This window comes from Martes martes, assembly GCF_963455335.1.
Source record: "Martes martes genome assembly, chromosome: 8".
NCBI classification, from domain to species: Eukaryota; Metazoa; Chordata; class Mammalia; order Carnivora; family Mustelidae; genus Martes; species Martes martes.
In genome coordinates this window covers 88,375,900-88,401,361 of record NC_137895.1, presented here as the reverse complement: position 1 = coordinate 88,401,361, position 25,462 = coordinate 88,375,900, and the positions used below count along the sequence as shown (strand labels likewise).

At 44.6% G+C, this 25,462-nt stretch overlaps 1 protein-coding gene across 4 annotated transcripts in view; it reads left to right on the top strand.

The window, feature by feature from the left end:
- The window catches only part of ATF7 (activating transcription factor 7), a gene marked incomplete at its 5' end in the record, with an annotated part of 80,159 nt that extends 61,069 nt beyond the window's left edge, over window positions 1–19,090 (top strand). For 3 of the 4 annotated variants that reach the window (XM_080810823.1, XM_080810825.1, XM_080810824.1), the window contains 9 exons: window positions 1,502–1,620; window positions 4,675–4,812; window positions 8,146–8,303; window positions 9,334–9,433; window positions 9,965–10,078; window positions 10,687–10,839; window positions 13,063–13,260; window positions 14,465–14,573; window positions 18,213–19,090. In XM_080810823.1, coding sequence (XP_080666949.1) covers window positions 1,502–1,620; window positions 4,675–4,812; window positions 8,146–8,303; window positions 9,334–9,433; window positions 9,965–10,078; window positions 10,687–10,839; window positions 13,063–13,260; window positions 14,465–14,573; window positions 18,213–18,430 — 1,307 coding nt within the window. In that variant the 3' untranslated portion in view covers window positions 18,431–19,090. The remainder of the gene's footprint in view (window positions 1–1,501; window positions 1,621–4,674; window positions 4,813–8,145; window positions 8,304–9,333; window positions 9,434–9,964; window positions 10,079–10,686; window positions 10,840–13,062; window positions 13,261–14,464; window positions 14,574–18,212) is intronic. The other variant, XM_080810826.1, reaches the window with a different exon arrangement.
- Between the last annotated feature and the right edge of the window lie 6,372 nt (window positions 19,091–25,462).

Here is a 25,462-nt window from a genome sequence, read left to right as displayed (position 1 = left end):
TATTCAGTAAACACTTGTTGATTCCTTTAGAATCATCAGAGCACATTAAAGGTTTTTCTTACATATTTTCTGGCTGTTTGGTTGTTTGTTCAGGAATGGGAGCAGCTTGTATGAGTCTTAGGTCAGAGAAGCAAAAGGCCCTCTTCTGCCATCGCCATGCCCTTAGCTGCCCTGTCCCTGTTTCACTTGACTTGTGATTTTTTGTGTGTGTCCTTACTGAAGTCTTTTGAGCGTAAAGGATGATATTACCTCCATTCACCCGGGGATGGAGGGAAAGTGGCTTCATCACTGGCCAGCCAAAGCTGCCAGAGGACCTTTTAAAACTATTTTGGGAGGTAGTGGTAACTTTTCCAAACATTCTGATTCAGAAGAGGTTTTGTTTAAATTTAAAAAAAAATTTTTTTTTGCTGTTTCCATGGAAAATCCCAGTGGACTATTTCCAATCGATCATGCTAAAAGGAATAATTTTATTCCCAGGTCTCACTCCTTAAAACGTCATTTAAACATTGTTCTATTTCTGTCATTCAGTTTAGCAGTTTGGGGTATGAAATGAATCCCTGAGGGGGGACTAGCATGTCAAAGAAAACCATCATAATAGAAGTTTAGATCAGGGAACAGGATTCAACTGACCTAAGAGAGAAAAACTAGAAAACCAGAAAGGGGAAAGAGGAGCTCAAATCTAAAATTCAATTTGCTTGTAAAGTTTACACGGGTTGCCGATCACCTTCCTCTTCCCAGGGGCAAACGCACTGTTGAGGAAAGATTTGTGCCGCCCCTGAGAGGCTATTTCGGCTGGCAAAGCTAAATCCAAATATCCGGGTTTCCGGAATTTGCTCTGAGCCCAGGTTTCTGTGAAATGAGCTCTATTGTTTGCAGTTTCCTTTTCTAGCTCATGATCTTGCTGTCTTGTTCCTCAGCCCCAAGATTTGCCTGGAATGCCTTCAGAAGGTAACAGACCCTTACCTCAGTGACCACTGAAAGACAAGGCACCATTTCTTATTTGGTAGCTTTAGCAAGCAAACTCAACCATCTGATCCTCAGTTTCTTCTCCTCATCAGATTTTTACGTCCATCTGCTTATACCTGCTCACTTCAGACCTAGCAGGGAGTAAGTTTAAAAGAGAAAATGTCACTTAACTGTTCTTGATTTTCAGATCTGGAGGTTTCACAAATTCCACCTGGGTGGGTGGTCTTGTTTTGTTTTGTTTGGTGGGTGAGGGAGGTGAAACCAGCCTCTGGGAGAAAGGGGGTTACAGGGAGAGTCACACAACAAAACATTGTTCTGTCTTCCCTCTGCTGGCCTCGAGGCAGCACAGCACAGACACCCTCTGGTGGCCTAGCCCTGGCCTTCACCCGCTCCAGCTCCGTAAAAGCACATTTGCCCTAACACAGAGACTCTTTCCAAATAGAAGAATAAAAATGTGTTCTCTGTATACTGTCAAGTTTTAATTTCAGGTCAAAACTAAAATAAAGTTTCCTTTTTTTCTTTTTCATGTCTGCAGATCAAACTCCTACTCCGACTAGATTCCTGAAGAATTGTGAGGAGGTGGGGCTCTTCAATGAATTAGCTAGCTCCTTTGAACATGAATTCAAGAAAGCTGCAGATGAGGAGGAAAAAAAGGCAAGAGGCGGGACTTTTGCTGACAAACTGGCAGTGTTCAGATGGAGGCTATTTTCATTGTGCCCTGGGATAATTTGCTTAGTCGGTTAAAGCACACAATTATGGGCTTCATTCTTTAGAACCAGATGATACCCAGTAATCCAAGTCAGCCTTCATGTCTTCAGGGGGGTCCAGGTGATGGATCAGTAGGAGTCTGTCTTTAGCAAAAATTAGGCTTCTTGCCCTTTCAGTGGAGCATTAATTCAGTAATCTCTCTCTCTCTTTTTTAAAATTTCTCTTCTGAAAATGTTAAGGACGTTAAAAGATTATAAATTACTCAGATTCTGTGAGATAATATTTTTTGGGGTCAAATCTCTTACTCTTTTCTGAGCTAATCAGTCTTCTTACCTGGACTGTTGGCATTCAGCCAGCCAATCAACAAATATTTATTGCATTTTGACACTTCTTTGTTTCAATATATGTAGCTCTTACCTTCAGGTAGCTTTCTCGTAATATTCCAGACATTAAGCTTCAAGAAGGGGTTCGTAATGCCTTCCAAAGGAGATCGACTAGGATTGTGAAAGGACTAGAAATTGTCACTTTGGGAACATATAAAGAAACTGAGGAAGTTTTGCTTGAAAAAGAGAAGTTTTAAGGTGAAAAAAAAAATAGTGTTCTTCAAATATGTGTAGAGCTTTCATGTAAAAGAGGGGTTAAACTTACTCTGTCTGGCCCAGGGGTAGAAATAGGACCAGCAGGTAGAAACTATCACAAAGTGTGTGCAATTGTATGTAGGCCACTTAGTATAGATATTGTAGAGAGGATTAGAATGTTGGAATCTTTTATTCTGAGTTCTTTCCTTCTAAGAGGTAAATCAAGAGAGTTGTGCATTATTTTTTTTTCATCCAGCATAAATCGTAATTGTAAGAATGCAAGATAAGATATCCTTATCATGGGCAGTTTCTCTAAGTTCCGTAGCTTCCTCTGAGCTGCTTTTCCTGCTGTCTCCCTCAGACTGAAAGAAAGCAGGGAAATCCACTGACATATATTTGTAGTTCCACTTTCAAATGGCTGGACTAGCCACAGTCTTCTCGTCATTACTTTTCTTCAGAGACTCCAGTCTCTCATCTCTCAGTGGCTTCAACCTATGTGGTATAATTTTATTTTACAGCTTCCCTGCCTCATCCTCCAGCCACCATCATTTCTCCTTCTCCCAAGACAGATCAGTCCAGTTGTTTCCACCAGGATGTGAGTGATTTAAAATCGAACTCGTTAGAGGCGAATTCAAGAAAATTAACCTCCCTTTAAAAGTAGGACGTCTTTTCTACTGCCATTTTAACTCAGTTGACACTCTGGGAGGCCATTCATAGTTGGTCAGGCTTTTACTCATTGGGCATCTTGATATTTCTTCCTGCCTATACAGGGGTGGTCTTTACCTCCCCTTGATGAGAAGAACAGACTCAGTAGAAGATTGTGTCTAGGAATGTTGACTGAGTCTGAAATTTCACTGAACCACAGCTTTTCTGGGAGATGCCTCTAAGGGAGTTTAAACCCATGGTTCTATTTACTTAGAGGCCTCTCTTTCCCACCATCCTCTGACTTCAGGGATCCCAGAGTTAGCTGAATTGGGCCTGACATCTTCACAATGCAGAAAAAATGAGGGCAGAAATGAAAGCATCTTTGCTATTGTTCACCCCCATCAGATTGGAGAGAAAGAACCATTACCACCTTCTCTAACATGGTAGACACCAGATTATCTTCAGTGTGCTCAACTACCAAGATTTCTAGGGATTGAGGTAGCAAGGGAAGCGTTAGAAACAGGCTCCTCTTTGACCAAGAAGCCTAAAATATGGGAAGAATAGAACAAAGGATCTCCTTTTTCATGAAACCGGACTGCAGTGCCTGCCCTTCTGTCGTGCAGTGTCAGGGCCATCCTCTCAGATGGTTTATGGTTCCCTGCAAAGCCATTTACGGCTCCACAGTTTCTGTGAAGTGATTCACCACTGCCAGAAAAGTACTCTTTCCTTTCTGGTTTCCTCCAGTCCTGCTTCTGGGACCAAGGTCTAATGTCTTTAACTAATCAAATGACCAGGCTTTCCTTTCCTCATTACCCCAGACCCTAGCTTCCTAACTTCTAGCTTCTAGCACCAGATGTTGGGGTGAAGTCACCATCAAGCATAGGAAGTTCCCCAGAAAAGATCTTTCCTGTCTTGTTTGCAGTACTTCATTAGCTAGTCTGTCTCTGCTTTTGATACTTGTGTAATCTAGTCTTTCTGGTTGGCAGAAAAAGTGCTCACAGTTCTCTAGTGGCCAGCAGAGCTGTTTGGAAATAGGCAAGCACTGGATTCAGGAATCATTATATTTTCCTGAAAAATGATACAATTATGATTTAAATGACATCTTTTTTTTTCTCCTTTCAGGGTCTTTATAAACATTTATAAGTATTTTTTTCCTTTCAGAATCGTTTTAAGTATTCACCCATGGTGAAGCATGCATTATTTCTATTTTACAGTTAGAGAAACCGAAGTTCTGGGGCGCCTGGGTGGCTCAGTCATTAAGCATCTCCCTTTGGCTCAGGTGATGATCCCAGGGTGCTGGGATCAAGCCCGGCAACGGGCTCCCTGCACAAGTGGGAAGCCTGCTTCTCCCTCTGACTACCACTACCCCTGCTTGTATTCCCTCTCCTGTTGTATCTCTGTCAAATAAATAAATAAAATCTTAAAAAAAAAAAAGAAAAGAAAAAGAGAAGTTCTGAGAAATTGAAATGATCTGGCCAGAGTTGTACATAAAACCTAGGTTCCATATTTGACTTGCAGTTCAGTTCCTTGACCAAAGGCTGAACTTAGAAGTATATTTCCTCGGGGCATTAGACTGCCTCAGTCAGTAGAACATGCGACTTTTGATCTCAGGATTGTGAGTTCAATCCCTACATTGGGTGTGGAGCCTACTTAATAATTTAAAAAAAAAAAAAAAAGGAAAAGAGAATATATTTCCTCATCTTTGAAATGGAAAGATCTTTGATTGAGCCTATAGGGAATCATGGGGTTGAACTTTGCTTATTTGTCTCTTTAACAGGCTGCTGCTGGGCCCCTTGACATGTCTTTGCCTTCCACACCAGACATCAAAATCAAAGAAGAAGAGCCAGTGGAGGTAGACTCATCCCCACCTGATAGCCCTGCCTCTAGTCCCTGCTCCCCGCCACTCAAAGAAAAGGTAAATTCTCTACCAAGGATTATCCCAGGGATGCGTGGGTGGCTCTGTCAGTTGAGTGTCCAACTCTTGGTTTTGGTTCAGGTCATGATCTCAGGGTTGTGGGATCAACTCCCGTGTCCGGCTCTGCACTCAGTGGGGAGTCTGCGTCAGATTCTCTCTCCTTCCCCCTTTGTTCCTCCCCCTGCTCATTTACATGGGTGTGCTCTCTCTCTAAAATAAAAAAAAATCTTAAAAAAAAAAAAAAGAATTATCCCAAGTGTTAATTGATAGGTAGATTAAGTGGTTTTTTTTTTTTAAGATTTTATTTATTTATTTGACAGAGAGAGATCACAAGTAGGCAGAGAGGCAGAGAGAGAGGAGGAAGCAGGCTCCCTGCCGAGCAGAGAGCCCGATGCGGGGCTCGATCCCAGGACCCTGAGATCATGACCTGAGCCGAAGGCAGAGGCTTTAACCCACTGAGCCACCCAGGCGCCCTGATAGTAAATAAGTTTTGATTCATTACTTGTATAAATAGTATGTGACACAGGATTGATTATATTTAAATAATGCTCATTATTTAGAAGATTTGTACAAATTACACCTATTCTCTGACCCAGTAGTTCCACTTCTGAGTCTATATGGAAGTGAAATTAGTATATAAAAAGTATATAAGAATGCTCATAACAGGGCACCTGGGTGGCTCAGTGGGTTAAGCCTCTGCCTTCGGCTCAGGTCATGATCTTAGGGTCCTGGGATTGAGTCCCGAATCGGGCTCTCTGCTCCGCAGGGAGCCTGCTTCCTCCTCTCTCTCTCTCTCTGTCTGCCTCTCTGCCTACTTGTGATCTCTCTGTCAAATAAATAAGTAAAAATCTGTTTAAAAAAAAAAAAAAGAATGCTCATAACAGTTATATTCATTATAGTAAAAAAAACTGAAGTATTCCAAATGTCCATCAATAAGAGAATGAATAAATAAACAAGCTGTGATATATTTCTAAAATGGAATAGTAGGGGTGCCTGAGTGGCTCAGTCAGTTAAGCATCTGACTCTTGGTTTCGGCTCATCATGATCTCAGGGTCATGAAGTCAAGCCCCATGTCAGGCTCCATGCCGGTCTTGGAGCCTGCTTAAGATTGTCTCTCTCCTGGGGCGCCTGGGTGGCTCAGTGGTTAAGCCTCTGCCTTCGGCTCAGGTCATGATCTCAGGGTCCTGGGATCGAGCTCCACATCGGGCTCTCTGCTCAGCGGGGAGCCTGCTTTCCCCCCTCCCTCTGCCTGCCTCTCTGCCTACTTGTGATCTCTGTCAAGTAAATAAATAAAAATCTTAAAAAAAAAAAAAAAGAAGATTGTCTCTCTCCATCTCCCTTTGCCCTTTGCCTCCCCCAACCCCCCCTTTTAAAAATAAATAAGTGAAATATAATGGAATACCACATGGCATTAAAAAAGAATGAACTAATGATATACACAGCAGTGTAGGTAAATCCTACAAATGTTATATTGAACAACAACAAAATTCAGACACAAAACTACGCACATAACTCCATTTACATCAGGTTCAAGAAGAGGCAAAACTATTTGATGATAGAACTCAAAGTAAATGTTTAACTTTCAGGAAGGAAGGTGTGGATTGGAAAGGGACACCTTCTGAGGTGCTGGAAATGGGCTCTGTCTTGATTTGACATACATAAAGTCATTTAGTTATATCCTTTAGATTAATATACTTTATGTATATTGTACTTCAATTATTACGGGGTTTTTTGGAGGGGGGTTGCTTCTTGTTTGGTTTGTTTTCTTTTCTTTTGTTTTAAGAGAGGGAGAGAGAGGAGTGGGGAAGGACAGAAGTAAAGAGAGAATCCCAGGCAGGTTCCATGCCCAGTGCGGAGCCCGACATAGGGCTCAATCTCACGACCCTGAGATCATTATCTGACCTGAAATGAAATCAGGAGTCAGCCACCCAACCAACTGTACCACACAGGCACCCCTGTACTTCAGTTACTAAGTGGGAAAGAAAAATTATGCAATTTGTAAACTGGACATTAGTGGCGCCTGGGTGGCTCAGTGGGTTAAGCCTCTGCCTTCAGCTCGGGTCATGATGCCAGGGTCCTGGGATGGAGCCCACATCAGGCTCTCTGCTCAGCGGGAAGCCTGCTTCCCCCTCTCTCTCTGCCTGCCTCTCTGCCTACTTGTGATCGATCTCTCTCTGTCAAATAAATAAATAATCTTTTTTAAAAAACTGGACATTAAATGATTTTGGAAAAAAATCTTCTTAGAAGAAAGCCTTCTAGTGACTCAAAGAGAAAATCCACTAGAATTCTGCGTATTATTTTTTTAAAGGAAACTTTATATGAGGTAATGTTTTTTATAAATTTACTGAAATACAGCATACACACAAAAAAAGCGTGTGAATTGTGAGTATATAGCTTACTGAATTTTCATGAAGTTTACAGCCTGTGTAACCGGCACCCAGGTATTATCAGAACCTCAGAAGCCCACTCATGCCTTTTTCCAGTCCCTACTCTCTACCAGGGGTTGTTAATTTTAATGTCCACTGTGGCTAGAACATCTGTACCTCATTTTACCTCCCTCCAAATTTGGTTTGATAACTTCCCTAACCTACCTCCTCCCTAAACATTGCAGCTGTCCCTCCTCCCTCCCCTTTCCATTAGCAACCAGGTCCTAAAGGTTGTCTAGAGCTGTGTGAGGGCCAATGTGGCCACTAGCAACTAAGGTCCCAAACAAATTAACAGTGGGAAGCGGTTTGTTTTATTACAACATGACCATTAAATTCAAACTTCCATAGTCTTTTCCTCCATAGCCTTTTTTAAAAGGGTTCTGTCTGGGGGACCTGGCTGGTTCAGTAGAGCGTGCAGTTCTTGATCCCAGGGTCGTGAGTTCAAGCCCCACACTGGGCATGGAGGCTACTTAAAAAGGTAGGGGGCATATGTCTGTAGGAGATATTGGGTTGCCTTATCACAGTCTTACACCCTGTATTTTCTCATTAGAGATTGGAGGACACTCAGGCATCTGATTTGGAACAAGAGCGAAAAATTATTGCGGTCCTTGGAACTTACATAGCACTACAGTTCTTCTATAAAGATTTCAAGTGATTTTTCAGCTCTTAATCTCACTTATGTAGCATTCATCCCTGAAAAGGATATAGCCAAAGAGCCTTAACTCAGCATTCCTGTTGAATGGGCGAGTGAAGTATGGATCCATGATCGTGGTAGAGTGATGGCATGATTTACATGAGTCACTGTGGTGCTCTTTCCAGTAAATTTGTACTACATTTAACCAGCTACATATTTTCCTATAAGCAGCCCCTTATAGCATTCTGTGTTCTGTTGGTCTCTTCTCCTCAGGAGGTGGCCCCAAAGCCTGTCGTGATCTCTACCCCAACACCTACCATCGTGCGTCCTGGCTCCTTGCCTCTCCACTTGGGCTATGATCCACTTCACCCAACCCTTCCCTCCCCAACTTCCGTCATCACACAGGCTCCACCATCCAACAGGCAACTGGGGTAAGTAAAGCAGGGAGAAACAGTGAAGCCTGAACCCTTGGTACTTGGTAAAAAAAAAAAAAAAAAAAAAAACGGACTGTTTTTGAATACTCAAAACGAGTCAGTGAGATTGTCTCTCAAAATAAAATATCCCCCCATAACCAGAAATCTCCTTCACCTTATTAGTAAGCAAGCAGGTGTTTATTTGGGGATAATACTGCCTTAATTTAGAGGTTTAATACTTCTTTGATCTGAAAGAAGAATCTTTAAAACTTTAGGAATTTCATCATAGTGGTGGAAGCCACACAGGAAAGTAAATTTAGTTCTTGGCCTCAATCTGTACAGGGTTTGGGGGGCGTTACTGAATGACAGGCTGAAACCCATTAAGTCATCTTTTTTGAGTCTGGTGTTCCCGTTAGTCTGGGGTTCTTGGTCTTTGCTACCCCTAATTTTGTCTGTCTGTCTTCAGTCCTGGCGTGGTCCATACAGATTTCCTAATGAGATGACTTGAGCTCCTGTCCCCAGGTACCCATGGGTTAAGAGGTTTTTGTCAGGATTTAGCCTCTTAAAGCTTATTGTTCTCTGGACCCACTAGGAAAAATAACAAAGTAACATCTTTTGGGGATAAGATAGAGCAGTGCATGCAAATGGCAAGAGAAACTTACTCACGTTTGGCTATCACATGATGTAATTCAGCTTTGCAAAATGACAACTTTCATCCAAGTCCTGGCTAGGGCAAGACAGAATTTATACATGCCAGTGGTAGGGATGTTTCGTTGTTCTGACATCTTAATAGGATTAGCTTCCCACCAGTTTGAGTTCAGTGGTGTTTGCTTAATTTGCAAGGTGTAAAGATCGTACCGTTTCTGTCTGTCTGAAAGGTAAGTAGCATTCACTGGGTTTTCCACCTTCATGAGGGTGTCAAGATTTTATAGTGTTGCCCTGTAGCTTCCCTAACTAGAGAAGCCTGGGCAATCTGCTGTAATTATAGGAGGAGGATCTATAGACAAAAGGGTCTGTGTGATGAGCATTTCACTTCATGTTTCCTCAGGTCTCCCACTGGCTCCCTCCCTCTCGTCATGCATCTTGCTAATGGACAGACCATGCCTGTGCTGCCAGGGCCTCCAGTACAGATGCCTTCTGTTATATCGGTGAGCTCTGTAGTTGGGGCAGCCAGCCCTACCGACACACTAATCCCTCCCTTCCACCTGAATGCTCATAAACACACATGAGCCCCAGGGAGACATGGGCTCTGGTCTGTATTAGTTGAGCATGGCAGCCTGCCTAAACTCTTCGCTAACCTCTGCCAATCCAGCACTGTGGAACACTAGACAAAGACTCATCTGGACAATTGGCTCCTGGTCTAGGAATTGATCTTGCCAGCCTGCTGATTGGTTGATTTCACTTGGCACTTAGCACCTACCACATTACCCACCACTTTCCTCAAGATACAGCCCCAGCCGTTCCCATAGAAATTGCCACAGCACTGAAGGATTAGATTCCCTACCGTGCGGTACTCCATGGGGAAAGGTGTTTTCCAGGCTGTCCCTCTATGCCCTATGGACAGGCTGCACAGAACAGGCCCTGACATGCCAGTCTCCAAAACACTTCATTTTGGAAAGCTGTTGCCCCCTGACTAGTTTTATGTTCCCTTCTGGTTTTTCCTCCTCCTCTTGATCCAGCTGGCCAGACCTGTGTCTATGGTGCCCAACATTCCTGGTATCCCTGGCCCACCAGTTAACAGCAGTGGTTCCATTTCTCCCTCTGGCCACCCTATGCCATCAGAAGCCAAGATGGTGAGTATACCCCAGCTTGGGGCAGTGTTGGCCCTTTTAAAAGAAGTGTTATCAGCTAGGTTTTTCGAGTGAGCCAGGCAGAGAAACCTGGGGCTTGCAAAGCTGAAGATACCCTGTGGTGGGCTCTGGAGAAGAAAAGACCCTGATTCATGACTCTGTCTCCTCTCTTCCACCTTTGGAGCCTGGTACATAGACCATGGCAGTGAAAAGAAGCAGCACAGATTGTTTGGAGTGGAATGCTTGCTGTTTCAGTTCCAGGGTGACAGATGGAGGGTGGACGAGTGGGCAGGAGAGCTGGCCAAGAGGTGAATAGCTGCGTAACCAGCACCTGGCTGGTTTCCAGAAGAGAGCTTTCATCTGGACTCTATTACTTCAACAGCCCCCACCCTCCAACTGTGCCCAGGTTGGTAGCCAAGGAACAGAGTAGGCATGGTAGGGATCCAGGTGCACATTCTCCCTGTCATTTTCTTTTAATTCCTCTGTTAAGGGCAAATTGGCGTGGAAATTTTAGTGATCTGTAAGGTCAGTATTAAAATCTAAGCCCACTTTTCTCACCCTTGATAGAATCTCACCCTTGGCAAGCTGTTTTTTATTGTTGTTCCCTACAGAGACTAAAAGCCACCCTGACCCATCAGGTCTCCTCAATCAACGGTGGGTGTGGAATGGTGGTAGGTACTGCCAGCACCATGGTAACAGCCCGCCCTGAGCAGAGCCAGATCCTCATCCAGCACCCGGATGCCCCGTCCCCTGCCCAGCCACAGGTCAGTTGGGCCCTTGGACGGGGGAGCCCGCTGTGTCACCATTACTTTATGGCACTCTGTTTTGCGAGGAGCAGAAAAATTATAGAAGAGCGGGTTTCAGTCTTCGGGGCATCTTCTTGCACTTCGGTTCTTGTTAACAGTTCGACAGTAGCAAGACGCACCAGCGTTTACCTACTCTTTTGTTGTATTTACATCAGACAGGCCGGAGAAGGCAGAGCTGGCACAGAGGAGGTCTCAGTTTTTGGTCTTTGTTTTTTTCTATATGTGAATGACGTATCTGCAGAACCCTCTAAAGTGTGACAGAACCTGACTCAAACCACTTTTTGCACCAAAGGAGGCTCCCCTAGTCGCTTTCCCATGAGTTAAGTCTTACAAAAAATAAACAAAGCAAAACAAAGACAAAAACAAAAACCAAAAAACTTACCTGATTAGGTTTTGTGGCCAAAATTGGGTAATAACAATATATGAGTAAAACGTGATGTCACGGTACTAAGATGGCTCAGTAGACAAACATAATAAAACACATTTTCCTTATCAGTTTAGTCCCTTTCTATCACAGAGCAATGAAAGGAGTGGTGCCATTTATATGCCCTGTTCTTTTCCCAGGGAAGCCTCAGTTTTAATAAGTTTCTTTGACAACTGAATAGGCCCTAGTTTTTGTAGTATCTGAGCTGGACAGGTGACAACAACCTGAGATGGATTTCTAGAATGACATCTTTGTCCAGCCCCTTTTCTGATGTCACCACCTGCTTCGTCAGTTACCACCACATGTCCTAACATTTAATGGCCATATGCCGCCTTAAAGCTTGGCCAACAGCAAAAGCCTTCATTTGAGTTTTCTTATTGGAAGCTAAGCTTGCCCTCCCTCCTATAATCCCTTCAGTCCCTGGAGATGGTGAAGCCATAGCCACCTTGCCTGAGTTGTGCTGCTGTCCCTCGTAAGAAAATGATGGGGGGAAAAAAAGGCTTTCTTTTTAGTTACTGCTGATTCCTTTCTTCCTCATTCTTCCCTTTCTTCTCTTGGTGTTCTTTTACCTCTCTTCCCTGCATGAGAGAATAGGAACCTACCGTTTCCTTTCTCCATCCTCCTAAAGCACCAGTCTTTCATGTGCTCCGTTGAGCTCAGGACAAAGAGAAAATTGAAAATCTCAAGAGAATTAGTATAAACTTCCCATATTACAGTGAGAAGCAGTGACCCAAGGTCTCTAGCTCATTAAATTGAGTTTTAAATTTCTTCACCATTTTTCTTTTGGGAGAGATAATATTAGTGTACATAAATAAAAATATTTCTTGATTATCTGTATTAATGGAGAACATGAATTAGTAGGGCCTGAAGTGGAGTATAAGATTCTGTTTTTTATAAACTCATGCTTAGTCTCATGCAACTGATGTGAGCTCTGGCCCTTGGGAACTACTAATATAGATATGCTCTAATAGCAGATCCAGGAAGAATTTATTTTTGGCATTGTTTTACATTATATAGTTTCTTTTATACTGATGGCTGACCTTTCTACATTTTAATTTTGTCGGTTATTAGAAAGTTGGTCTATCTTTTCTGAACACATACCAGCTAATAGAAAGGGAAGACGATCCAGAAGTACTTTAGTGACAGAGGACATCAGCCTAAAGTTTCAAGACAAAAGGCAATCCTAGATCTCCAGTATGTAAAGAGATTCAAAATGGGTTTTTGTTTAAGAACAAACAGAACAAACAAGGGGGGAGGGTGGTTGCTGAGGATGATTAATAACGGACTATAAATAAGAACGTACTAATCATATCTCTCCATGATAGCCAGTATCTCACCCATAGTAAAGTCTTTTCTCCTCTTCTGAAACTTGTTGTTTGTATATATTGCTTGTCCAAATCAATGATTCTCAAGTATCTTTATTCCAGCCTCCCTAGAAATTCTCCAGGCACCCACCCCCCATTATAGTTTCCCCACCTACAAGATTCCCTGTTGTTATGAAACAAAAAGTGATGCTCGCCTCATCTTATCTGTCTCAGAAATAGTCAGTTTCCACCTGAGCTGTGGTCTAAGTATGGGGCTGAGAAGTCTGGAAGGAAATGGGGAGGCAGAGAGAAGAGAAACTCAGGGACATGGTGATGAGACTTGCTGTGGTTACAGAGACTGGTACTTCCCTCTGCCAGATCTCTACCTGACATCAGGTTGAATTTGGAAAGGGTTGATGTTCCCTTCAAGTAACTCCTCTTCCTGGGCCCCAGGTCTCACCAGCCCAGCCCACTCCCAGCACGGGAGGGCGGCGGCGACGCACAGTGGACGAAGATCCTGATGAAAGGCGGCAGCGGTTCCTGGAGCGCAACCGGGCTGCAGCCTCCCGCTGCCGTCAAAAGCGGAAGCTCTGGGTGTCCTCCCTCGAGAAGAAGGCGGAGGAGCTCACTTCTCAGAACATTCAGCTGAGTGTGAGTGGGTCCTGGGTGATTATTGGGATTGAGGAATCTGGGAAGTGAGATGGAATCAGAAAAAAGTGAAACAGTATAAAAGAAGACGATAATTCTTTAAATTAGGACAGTTCCAGAAGCTGTGCCAGGAAGAATGCCGAAAGAAACTCTTACCAGTCAAAATTGAAATCTCTTCCCCAGGGGTTGGAAAAGACTCACCATCTACTCCTAAACCTTTGTTAGAGTCTGAAGCACCCACAGACCCATTTGGATGGAGGCAATGGCTACTCTTTTGGGTATCAGTCAAATCCAACTGGGGTCGTGAAGCACCCAAAGGAAAATGTATTTGCCCCAGATAATGCAGCTTAATGAAAGAAGGAAAACCACACAAGCACAAATAGAAGAATTATAATCCAGATATTTTCTTGAATATTATTTCTCTTCTTTTATTACTTACTAAGATTTCATTGCAAAGGTGTATGAATATATTTATGTATATAACATATGTATACCTACATGCACACACAAGTGTATAGAACAAAACCAAAGTTCCTCTTCAGTATGCCTTTCCCAGTCTGATTTTTTCCCTGTGGATGAGTTTGGTGTGTACCTACCAGACGTAATATGTATTTTTACTTTTTTTTATTTTTACATAATATGTATTTTTACTTTTTCACTTATACTTTTTGTGGGATAGTCAGGGAGGGACTGTGTGTTTGTTCTAACATGTAACTGGGTTGATAATATCTCCGGAGACCTGGCCATGTGTCTAGAGGATCTTCATTTATTTAATAGCTCTATGGTAGTATGTTCTGTAGTGTGGTTATATTATAAGGTACGGATATTTACAATGTTTCTAATTTTTTGCCAGAACAGCAATGCTATAGTTAACATTGTATGCACTTGAGTAGGTAGTTTTGTTAAACAGATTCCTGGAAGTAGGCTTTCTTAGAGGGCGTATGCATTATTAATTCTGGTATGATTATGTTTATCCTAAGTAGGAATAATGTGTCCATTATAAATCCCCACTTTTCATTGTAAGCAGCTCCTGTCACTGAACTCATGACTGTGATCCTGAGCTGTCTGAAGCCTTACGGGATGAAGAGTCTCCCAGACTCAGGGGAGAAAATCCAGACAGCAGTCTGTCCTCACCGTGGGGACTGCCACGGGGGTACAACTGTAGAGGGTGCATTTTCTTGATTTCTTTTCTTCCCTCCCTCTTCAGAACGAAGTCACATTGCTACGGAATGAGGTGGCTCAGTTGAAACAGCTACTGTTAGCTCACAAAGACTGCCCGGTTACTGCACTACAGAAAAAGACCCAAGGCTATTTAGGTGAGTGGCTCACAACCTAAGCAAGGTTAGTCAGTCAATAAACTGCATGTACCCAGTGTCTCAACTATTTATGGTTTTATAATCCCATTCTGATTGTTCTGGAGGGATCCACACTGATGAGTGAGCAGCCTTTCTGGACCAGCCAGTCCTACAAAATAATTTTGTTTCCAGAACCATATAGAGTTATCCTAATTATCTATCATAGTTCGAGATAAAGAGTGGCAATATTTATCGGGTGCCTGTGTTGTGTTAGGCACTCTACCATCTCCCCAGTTCTTTCATGAAATAGATATCGCCTCCATTTATACACAAGCAAACCACAGAATAGTCATGTACCTGAAGTTACACAGTTGGTGAAATAGCAGAGCCAAGATTCCCATCTAGGTCTTTCTTATTCCAAGGACACTATCTTGGCCTCAAGAGAGTATAAACAACAGATGATACGTTGGCATTTGTTAAGCCTTGTGCTCTGGGGGTATATTTTATCTTTCCAGTGATGGACCAATGGTAGTTTTAATTTGTAACCTATGTGCACACATAAAATAGTGCTAGAAAGAGATGGTCATAGAGTCATGCTCGGGACAGGCACAGTCCTGAAATTAAAATTACTGTGAATAATTTGTTTGTGGACAGTGAACGCTAATAAATCATTTTCCTGTACAAATTTAATAAATTCCTAGAGATTTTGGCTATCAAATTTTGATATATTGAATTATTTTCCCACTCGCTGTCTTTATCATTTCAGAGATGCGTTCCCATAGAAAAAGAGTAACCACATCACTCATTTTAAACATCTCTATTTAAATTTTAATTTTAATATGTACTTCAGGATACATTCATTCATTAAGCAGATACTGATTGAGCCTCTTCTGTGCCAGGCACTGTTTTATATGCTGAGGATATAATAGGAAACCAAATAGATTTGATTAAAATCCCTGCCCTTGAGGGGCTTATATTTTAGTAGGTGAGACAGACAATAAGCAAGATAAATAGGTACAATATATGGTCTATTAGATAAGAGTAAACGCTTGGAAGAAAAAACAGGAAAGAGGAATATGAAATGTCGGCAGCAGGGTTGAAATTTTAGATGAGGTAGCTTTTGAATAAAGACTTTAAGGAAGGGAGAGAGCTGGCTGTGCATTTATATGGGTGAAAACGTACTGCCAAAGGGCAGAAGAGCAAATGCAGAGGCCCAAAGTGGGAGTGCATGTGGCACATTCCGGGAACATCAAGGGGGCTAGTGTGGCTGGATTGGAGAAAACCGGGGATGGAGAGTAGTTGGAGATGAGGTAGGGGAGCTAACGGGAACATTTTCATATAGGGCCTCATCGGTCCTCGTGAGGACCTCGGCTTTTACTCGACGTAGGGGATTGGGGGAGAACCATTCGAGGGTTTTTAGAAGAGAAGTGACATGACTGTCTGACTTAGGTTTGAACAGAACCACTCTGTTAGAGAGTGCAGAGCTGCCCAGGCAGGAGCAGGCAGTCTGTGTAAGAGTTTATGGCAGTCACACGAGCAAGCAGTGGTGGAGCTTTGGGCCAAAAGGGTGGTAGAGAAAGTGCTGAGAAGGGGCTGAATTCAGGGTGTATTTTGAAGTTAGAGTGACGGGGCCTGATGACGGACCAGATGGGGTGGAATAGACGAGAAAAGAATCAATAGCTGCACTGAAGTTTTTGGCCTGAGCAACTGCAAGAGTGGAGTTGCCATTTGTGGAAGTAGAGGAAAGTGTAGAAGCAAGTGGATGAGGAGGTATAGCTGCAGCCCAGAGTTGGACAAGCTGGGCTTGCAGGTGCAGGTGTCAAGCGGAGGCTGGTTGTGTGGTCCTGCGGTTCAGAGGAAAGGCTGAAGGTACGGCTTTGGGAGTCAGCAGCGTGTAGTTCGTTTTTAAAGCTACAAAACCAGATTAAAGAGCACAGCCAAAAAGAGAGAGGTAGTCGCAGGATCAAGCTCTAGGGTACTCCAACATTTAGAGGTCAGAGAAAGGAGAAGAAACCTACAAATGAGGCAGAATGAGCCTCCCGGAAGGCAGGAGGAAGATAAGCTGACTCATGAGTGTGGTATTCTGGAAACCAGGAAAAGAAGGTGTTTCCAGAAGTTTAGTGATCAGCATTTCAGATCCTTTTGATGGGGTAAGGAAGGCAAGGACGAGTATTCATCAGTATGAAGTCTGTATACAGTAAGTTTTCCGTCCAGTCCCTTCAAGAACTTTTGAGTGGCAGGCAATCCATTAAACTACTTGTTTGTTACAGCAAAGATATATCTGGTTCCTGCTGTGTGGTGTAGACACTGTGGTAGGTATTTGACGCAGGCCAGTGACACACTGTACCTCTGAGAGGCTCAGAGTTCTGAGGAGATGCTTGTGTCAGCCTTTGAATAAGGTGAGCACAGCTAGCCCAGTCAGTGAGCCCCTGGAGTGGGAGCTTCCTGAGGACAGGGCTCCTGTTTCAGTCAGCACATACCGCAGTGCTGGCACATGCAAGATGCTCAGTCAGACAACGAATAAATGAGTGCACTCTGAAAGCACCGGCCACGAGATAGCGAATGCCATGAGCACAACGAAGAAGGCTTCACAGAGGAGATTATATATATCTGAATCCTGAAAGGAGACCCAGACAATTCACCACGAGAGAATCAAAAATACAACCATTGGTCGTTGGCCCTTATTTATTCCACACATCTCTGTTGAAGCAGCTGTGGAGGCTGTGATGTTTCATAAAACCTAACTGCAGAGCCACATGGAGTTGCCTCTGCATGCGGCTCAGATATTTGTGGTCATCAGTAAGATGTTATCATCACTTTTGGTGAAGTGGCATAGCCTGTAATAAATGTTTTCAGTCATTAATACCTAGCTGATTGACAGGAGGATCCAGCAGGTGTCTTTGTAGTTTGTCCTAATAACTGGACTTGATCAAGGACTGGTTGGTTGTTCATAACCTCACCTGAGTGTAGCTTGATATTTATCAGGCTTACCTGTGAGGCAAGTACATGCTAAAGAAACATAAAAGAATAATGGAGGGGCGCCTGGGGGGCTCAGCGTGTTAAGCCTCTGCCTTTGGCTCAGGTCATGATCCCAGGGTCCTGGGATCGAGCCCCGCATCAGGCTCCCTGCTCGGCAGGGAGCTTGCTTCCCCCTCTCTCTGCCTGCCTCTGCCTACTTGTGATTTCTCTTTCTGTCAAATAAGTAAATAAAATCTTAAAAAAAAAAATGGAATGATTAAATTCTTGTGGGAATTAATCAGAGAGGATAGCTAAAAAAAAAAAAGGGAAAAAAAAAAGATCTATTTTAAATCCCCTTTCAAGACATGAATAAAAGGCATGAATAAAAGGAAGAGTGTTCCAGTAGGGGTAATGAACTACACAAAGACATAGGAGCCAGATGGTATAATTAACATGCTGGGGGGTTACTTTAGTGAGATAGATAAATTAATTTGGACCTAGTTCTTGCGTCCTTTCTCAGAACTTCCCACTTCCTAGCCCCTTGTGGCTTAGAAGCTAAGATTCTGGGAAGTTTGCCCCCCAGAATGATGGGTTTCCTTTGCTTGGGACTCCTTTAGAATTATGGCACAAGGTGATTCTGCTTGTTTCTCCATTCTCTTTTCTAACTACTTGCTCTCTGCTCTTTGTCTTCCTTCCTGGCAGAAAGCCCCAAGGAAAGCTCAGAGCCAACGGGTTCTCCAGCCCCTGTGATTCAACACAGCTCAGCAACAGCCCCTAGCAATGGCCTCAGTGTTCGCTCTGCGGCTGAAGCTGTAGCCACCTCGGTCCTCACTCAGATGGCCAGCCAAAGGACAGAACTGAGCATGCCGATACAGTCGCATGTGATCATGACCCCACAGTCCCAGTCTGCGGGCAGATGATGCCTCCCCTGGTGGAGAGGTCCCCAGCCAGAGCTCGCCCGCCCAAGAGCCAAGAGAGATGTCATCTTATCGCCTCCCATCTGCCTTGGACATGGCAATATGGGGGGAAGATTGTGTGTTGTGAGTAACGGACAGATGTGGGGCTTTTCAGCCACATGGTCACGTACATTGACACCTGTACTAGGAACCTCCCAGCCCCAGAGCCACATAGATTATCCCCTAAGGGGGCAGTTTCTGATGTACCCACAGCCAAAGGCCTTTCCAGATGGTCCGAACAACCACCCCTGCCCATGCATGTGTACCTGTCTCTCTCAACACTAACCCTTGCACTTCTGGGTTTTGGGTTTCTCGGTTCCCTCTCTTCCCACTAAGCCATGGCTATTACCTTCCCGATCCTTAGCAGCACGCCACTTCCTGCTACGTAGAGGGAGGCCAGTGTTGATGGCAGGTCACCCCCTAACCCGCCCCAGCCACCCAGTGGGCTCAGGGTTTTGTCTCCCATTAGCTGCTTATTTTATCCCTCTACCCCCTTCCTAAAGTCTGGTTCAAACATTCACTTATGGCGAATGTAAAATTACCCTTGATGAATGAATTAGCAGTATTTTCCAGCTCTTCCATAAACTTTAGTCCTTCTCCCTACCTGCCACCAAAAAAACCCAGAAACAAAACAAACAAAAAACAACAACAACAACAAAAAACAAAGCAGAAAGAAACAAAACTGCAAGAATTCTAGTCGTTTTTCAGCTATTTCCAGATCTATTTGGGTACCTCGTTTTGTGTCTTGAGTTTTCTTAGTCTACTGCTGGGGCCTTTTCCACCTCCTGCTAAGCCTTGGCAAGATCATCTTATGGCCTTATTAGCTCTTCTCGTTAGTGAAAAGGGAAAGTGCCCCGGGTGTGACTGGCTGATCCCCCCACTTCTGCAGTCCACCCTCTTGCAGTGACTATTAGGGAAGGCAGGAACAGGAGAGTTTGAAGCTCATTCTATCAGGTTACTGGATTGATTCTTAATGTCTTACAAGAGTTTACCGGCCAAAGCATATATAACTCCTTTTGGTCGTCCATTTGCTCCTGTCTCTCCCTCTTTGTTCCCCTGCCTGGGTCACTGCCTCAGTCTCTCTCCAGGCACAGCCCTCTGGAGCTGTTGTATGGGGCACTCTTGCACTCCCTTGCTCTTCTCCCATCTCCCAGTCCCACCCCGAGGTTGTCTTTTCCAGGCTAGGCTCTTCTATTCACAAGTGTTCCTCACCCTGGATCTCCCTTCTCCCGTTCACCAGGCTCTTGGGCTAGCTGCTAGGTCTCTCTGCTCCTGTAATATTTCTTCAGCTCTCCTCTGCTTTCTGACCCCTAGGTTCAATGTGTCCCCAAGGGTCCTGAGTGGGTTTTCTTGAGGGTAAGGTAGGATGGGAAGAGGCAGGAGAGAGGAGGTGCAGTACTGATCTCAGCAGAAGAGCCCTGCTTGGTGAAGGTCTGGTGTGCCTGGGAAGTCGGTGACTATTGCTCTCAGCCATTCTTACTGTAAGGAGTTAGGTTACAAGGGGAGAAATTCATCCCTCTTGTCCCTCTTTCTTCCCTGTTAAGACTTCTCATCTTCCTTTGGCTCTGAACTATGCAATTTCTACCAGGGCCATAGGAAGTAATCGAAAGCCAGAAGCCTGTGGATAGATAGGTCAGCTTTAATAGCCTGTCAGTATGAATCTCTTCCAGTTGTCCCAGAGCCACCTTCTGCCATCTGGCCAAGCCAAGAATGTCCTTTTCTCCCTCTCTCCTACCTCCATCTTAAATTTACATACAGAATAACTGCCAGCTTCCTTTCTTAGTCTGTCTTCCAAAATTGGCTGTCACCGGGAAATGTGGAAACGTTCTAAGCTACCAGGTTCCCGTCTTCTCAGAGTGATAACACTGGTGAGGCAGTCAGAGGACATGTTCTGTTGTGTCTGTTTTTCATTTTCCCTCCTGCTTTTCAGAGCCGGTGCTGAACAAGACACACCTGGTGAAGAGAAAGGAGAGAAAACATGGTTTTCTCATCCTCTACCACCCGGGACCCAACAGGAACAGCCCCTGAGGTGACTCAGTCTAGCAAATGGCACGGCAGATGGTCAGGACGCCAGCTACCACCTCCGGGGACTCCATTTGCCTTTAACAGTTCACAGCCATAACTTGTACTCAGGACTTTTCCTTTAGACGGCTGCGCCCTGGGACTTTCTTCTGCTTTAGTTGTGTTTCATTTTTTATTTTCTTGGTTTCCTACCAAGAGCCTTGCCCTAAAGCTTGACTGAGTTTATGGCTCCCAAGGAGCCTTCGTAAGACCCATGACTATTTTTCTTCCCCCTTTAGTCAAGTGTTTTTCAAGTGAAGAATCCGTTTGTCACTGCACACATGCCCTGCCTTACTGCTTGGCCTTGGAGGAAGTTTGAGTCCTAGCTGTCTGTCCCTGTGTAGGAAAGCTAATTTATTTAGAGGGTCTTATTTAGTTTCTTAGTCCCCATGTCTCATTCTCTTGAGTCCTTATTTCATTTTCATTGGTAGGAAGTTCCTGGGGACCTAAATAAGGGACTTTGCCAGAACCTTAGTAAAGCAATAGGAAGGGAAGGGGCAGGACAGAACCTCCAAGATAGCTCTTTAGTTGGTCCGGGGCCTCACTAAGAAGACAGAGCAGTTGCTTATCCTGAGACTCTGTCATAGTTAAGGGGAATGTCACTTATCTTGTCATTGCTGCCAGCCTTGTGACCACTCTCCCTGCCCTTTGCTTTCCTGACTCATCTGGACCAGAACCAAACATCATGGAGGATGTCACTTAGCCCTTCCTAATGACCATGGCCTTTCTAGGGGCCTACGGGAAGAAACTTTCTGAAAAGAGCTGGAAGTATGGATGTCTTGGGACTCTTCTGAGTGAACAAAAGACTCAGACCTCCCACCTCACCCCAGAGACATAGCTGGTAGATAACTAAGGCCATAGAGAGATGTACTAGACCAGGTATTCTGCTCTGCAGACTTTTGCCCTTTTCCTTTCAGCTTGCTCAGAGTTGAAAAGTCTGGGAAAGCTTTCCTCACAGCTAGAGAGAGCTAGAAAAATAGGCCCTCACTTACTTACTCTTTCCCTTTTGGTTGTACACCCCAAATCTGGCTTCTTTCACCCTCCACCCTTCTCCTTGGCCCTAAGCACTAGACCATATACTCCTGGTAGTTGTAAACAAGGAGATGTCCTCACTGAACCTCATTCACCTTGCTGCCTTCCTTGTGCCTGTTCTGTTATACTTGGCTCCTATCCTGATTTCACTGCCCTCTGGCACCACCCATCCTGGTTGACGGGATACTTAGCCATAACCATGCCCTGTCTATAGCCTGAGCCACCAAGCAGATACCAAAATATTCCTCCTGTGGTTTCTGAGGCTCCCCTGCTCCACACTGAGAGGCTCCTTTAAAGGTGCTAGCCCTGAGACCGCCCTTTCCCCAAAACCTCCCCCTTTCTCTCATGACTTCCTTCCCATCCCCAAATCATTATTTTTCATTAATATTGTACATTGTATACACAGGAAGGAAATGTATTCCTTTTTTTTCCTTTAATTTCATAACCAGTCCATTTAGAATCCAGTCCTTCTAGTTATATCACGTATGCCTTTGTCGATATGCTCTTTCTGCTTTCTTTAGACTTTTGTTTGACAGGGGCAGAGGGAGGAAGAGGACAGGTGAGGATCCTAAGGCAGATTAGAGGAGCCCCCATCCTACTTCAGCCTCCCACAACCCTAATCATCCCACTCATAGTATGGAACTGATTTCTCTGTTTGTGTTTGCACACATGCATGTACACAGAGACATAAATCCCGACCCAAGCCCCCTGAGTGGTAACCCAGCAGGAATGAGCATCAGCTGCTGGCCACCATTCCCACCCTCTTAGCAGGTCATTCGTCGCTCTTTGGGGCAAAATGCTATCCCAGATTGAGAAGAGGCTGGGGAGAGTAGGGCAGGTGAAGGCAGCTATGTCCTCTGTAGATGCAGGTTTGTGGTGTAGCTGCTAGGGTTGATTTTATTTTTTTAATGGCGGGCTGGTAGCACGGAGCTATCTCACCACCACTAGCTACTGGTGAGTGCAATTTTAGCTGTAAGAAATGGCTATGAGCACTAGTTTTATTGACTTTCCCTTGGGAGGTGGTTCTCAGGATGTGATCCAGGACCAGGAGCATCAGCAGCACCAGCATCTGGGAGCTTGTTAGACACCACATTTGGGCCCCACCACAGACCTATTGAATTGGGAACTTGGGCTGGGCGCTAACAAGCACTCCCCGTGACTCTAGTGCACACTGACGTGTGAGAACCATTGCCTTAGAGGCAAGCTGGGACATCCTTGTAGGGTGTCAGGATATTTTAAGTACCATCCTCTGCCTTAGCACTAACACATTTTTCCATTTCCTCCCGTCCCTCTCTCCACCCCCATTAGAACAACAACCACGTCATTCATCTCAAAATCTAGGTTTGTCTTCCTTCTACTTCCCCCTCAAACTTGTCCTGCCTTGGTCTGGACAAGAATTGTCCCATATTCCCTTGCAGACTGGTCACTCCACATTCTTTGTTACAGGAAGGACCAGCTGGAGCTCTAGCTGTCCTGTACACACACACACACACACACACACACACATCTACACACCCCTTTCCGGCAGGGAGATGAGCCTCCAGCCCCAACAGTGGAGGCTGCCGCCTCCGGACATAGTATCTGTTGAAAGCAAGCCGTGTGTATCTATGGTTATAGCTCTCTTCATCTGTATATCTTTGACATGTAGCAGCACCTCTCCATCTCACCAAGGAGCTCGACTCTGGGTCTGGGTCTCCCCCAGTCCCTAGTGGTGGACTTTGACATGTGGGAGGATGTAGTGCTACAGGCTGTTTTGTTACAAAACTGTCTTGTCCCCTTTCCCTGCCACCCAACTCAGCATGATCCCTGTGAGCGGGCTCTCACAATCTCCTGGGACGGGCTGAGGCAGAGGCTTCACTCTGTTCTCCCTCCCCCTCCCCTCTCCTATCCCCCTTCCCACCCAGCAGTTATCCCCCACCCCCCGCCATGCCTTCTCCCGCTCCCCCTCGCCCTGACATATATTGTGCCTTATTTATGCTGCAAATATAACATTAAACTATCGAGAGAACCACTGTTCTGTCTAATGCTTTAGTACTCTCATCTTCGAGTCCCGTTGGCCACTCTTGCTGGGAATTCATCGGGCTTTCACATTTTTGCTCTTCCTCGCTCTCCTATATCTGAGGACAGAAGGAGCAGGGATTCTTATCCCTCTTCTTTATGCAGGGAAGACACAGCCTAAAGAAGGTAGGTGGTTCATATAAATTATAGAACACGAAAGAAGGTACTGAGACTATGGGTCAGATCTGTGCACTGTCCCGGGGACAGGGTCCTTGGTATCATGGGAGCCTCATGGCTAAACTCCTGGGCTTTATGTGGATAGGGGATGGTAGGGTGTGTGAAGGCAAGCGGCCTCTTCCCTTTCCGTGTTTTGTCCCCTCCTTCCCAACAATAAACAAAAACAAACCCTACTCTCAGGAAGTTTTGATATGACTGGGGGAGCGCACACATAGAAAGGGAAGCTTTCCATAGATTCTATCAGTTCTGTGGATGTGGGGAAGAGCTCATTCTGGAAATGAAGGGTGGAGCTTGTTTGGAAACGGGTAAAAGTCACAAGGAGAACAAGTAATGGTCAGGAACTATGGTAAGGGGCAATCTGTGTATCCCTAGATAATTAGCACAAGTGAGAAGAGTGAGCCAGGCTGAAAAACTTGACCAGGAGGTAGCAGGTGCCTCTGAGGATTTCCCAGTAGAAGAGGAGTGATACGGGAGCTGTTTGTAGTTGGTGTTTGGAATAATCGACACAAGCAGGGAGACTGTGTCTCCAGAGGAGAGTGGAAAGGTAGTGGTGATCTTCCCTGTGTTGTGGTCAGGAGTACATGGGGTTACGGAGAAGGGTAAGAAAGTAAGTTGCTGAGAGCCAAATACCGAAGCCAAGATTGAGACGTTTTGAAAGGAGACCGAGGGTAGGGCAGTTTCCCAAGTTCTAGAAGAATTAAGTCATTGCCCCTACAGGCCTTTCTTGTTTTCTTGCACTTCACTTTATCACACTTTAAAGACTGCATGTTTGTGTATGTGGTTGGTTGGATGGTTGGTTGGTTTTGGGGTTTTGTTCTTTGTTTTTACAAATTGAAGATACAAGACTTTAGTGGAGGAAGTAACTATAGTTTGGAAATAGCAAGAGAACTAGATTTAGAAGTAGAGCCTGAAGGTGGGACTGAATTGCTGCCATCTCATGATAAAAGTTGAACAATTGAGTTGCTTTTTGTGGATGAGCAAAGAAAGTGGTTTCTTGAGATGGAATGTGAAGACTGTAGGAATGACAAAGGACTTAGAATATTACAGGGGTGCCTGGCTGGCTCAGTCAGGAGAGCACACGACTCTTGATCTCATAGTTGTGAGTTCCAGCTCCACACCGGGTATAGAGATGACTTAAAATCTTTAAAAAAAAATTTTTTTTAATTAGAATATTACAGAAACTTACTTGATAAAGCAGCAGCTGAGTATGAGAGGTTTGGCTCAGTTTTGAAAATTCTATGGGTAAAAACTGTCAAACAGTATCACACACTACAGAGAAATCGTTTGTGAAAGGAAGAGCCAATTGATGTAGCAAACTTCATTGTCAATTTAAAGAAATTGCCACAGCCACCCCACCCTTCAGCAACCACCAGTCTAGCAGTGAGCAACATCAAGGCCAGACCCTCCACCAGCAAAAGACTGACTGAAGGAAGGGCGCCTGGGTGGCTCAGTGGGTTAAGCTTCTGCCTTCGGCTCAGGTCATCATCCCAGGGTCCTGGGATGGAGCCCTGCATCGGGCTCTCTGCTCGGTGGGGAGCCTGCTTCCTCCTCTCTCTCTCTGTTTGCCTCTCTGTCTACTTGTGTTCTGTCTGTCAAATAAATAAATAAAATCTTTTAAAAAAAAAAAACTGACAGGGCGCCTGGCTGGCTCAGTCGGTAGAGTGTGGG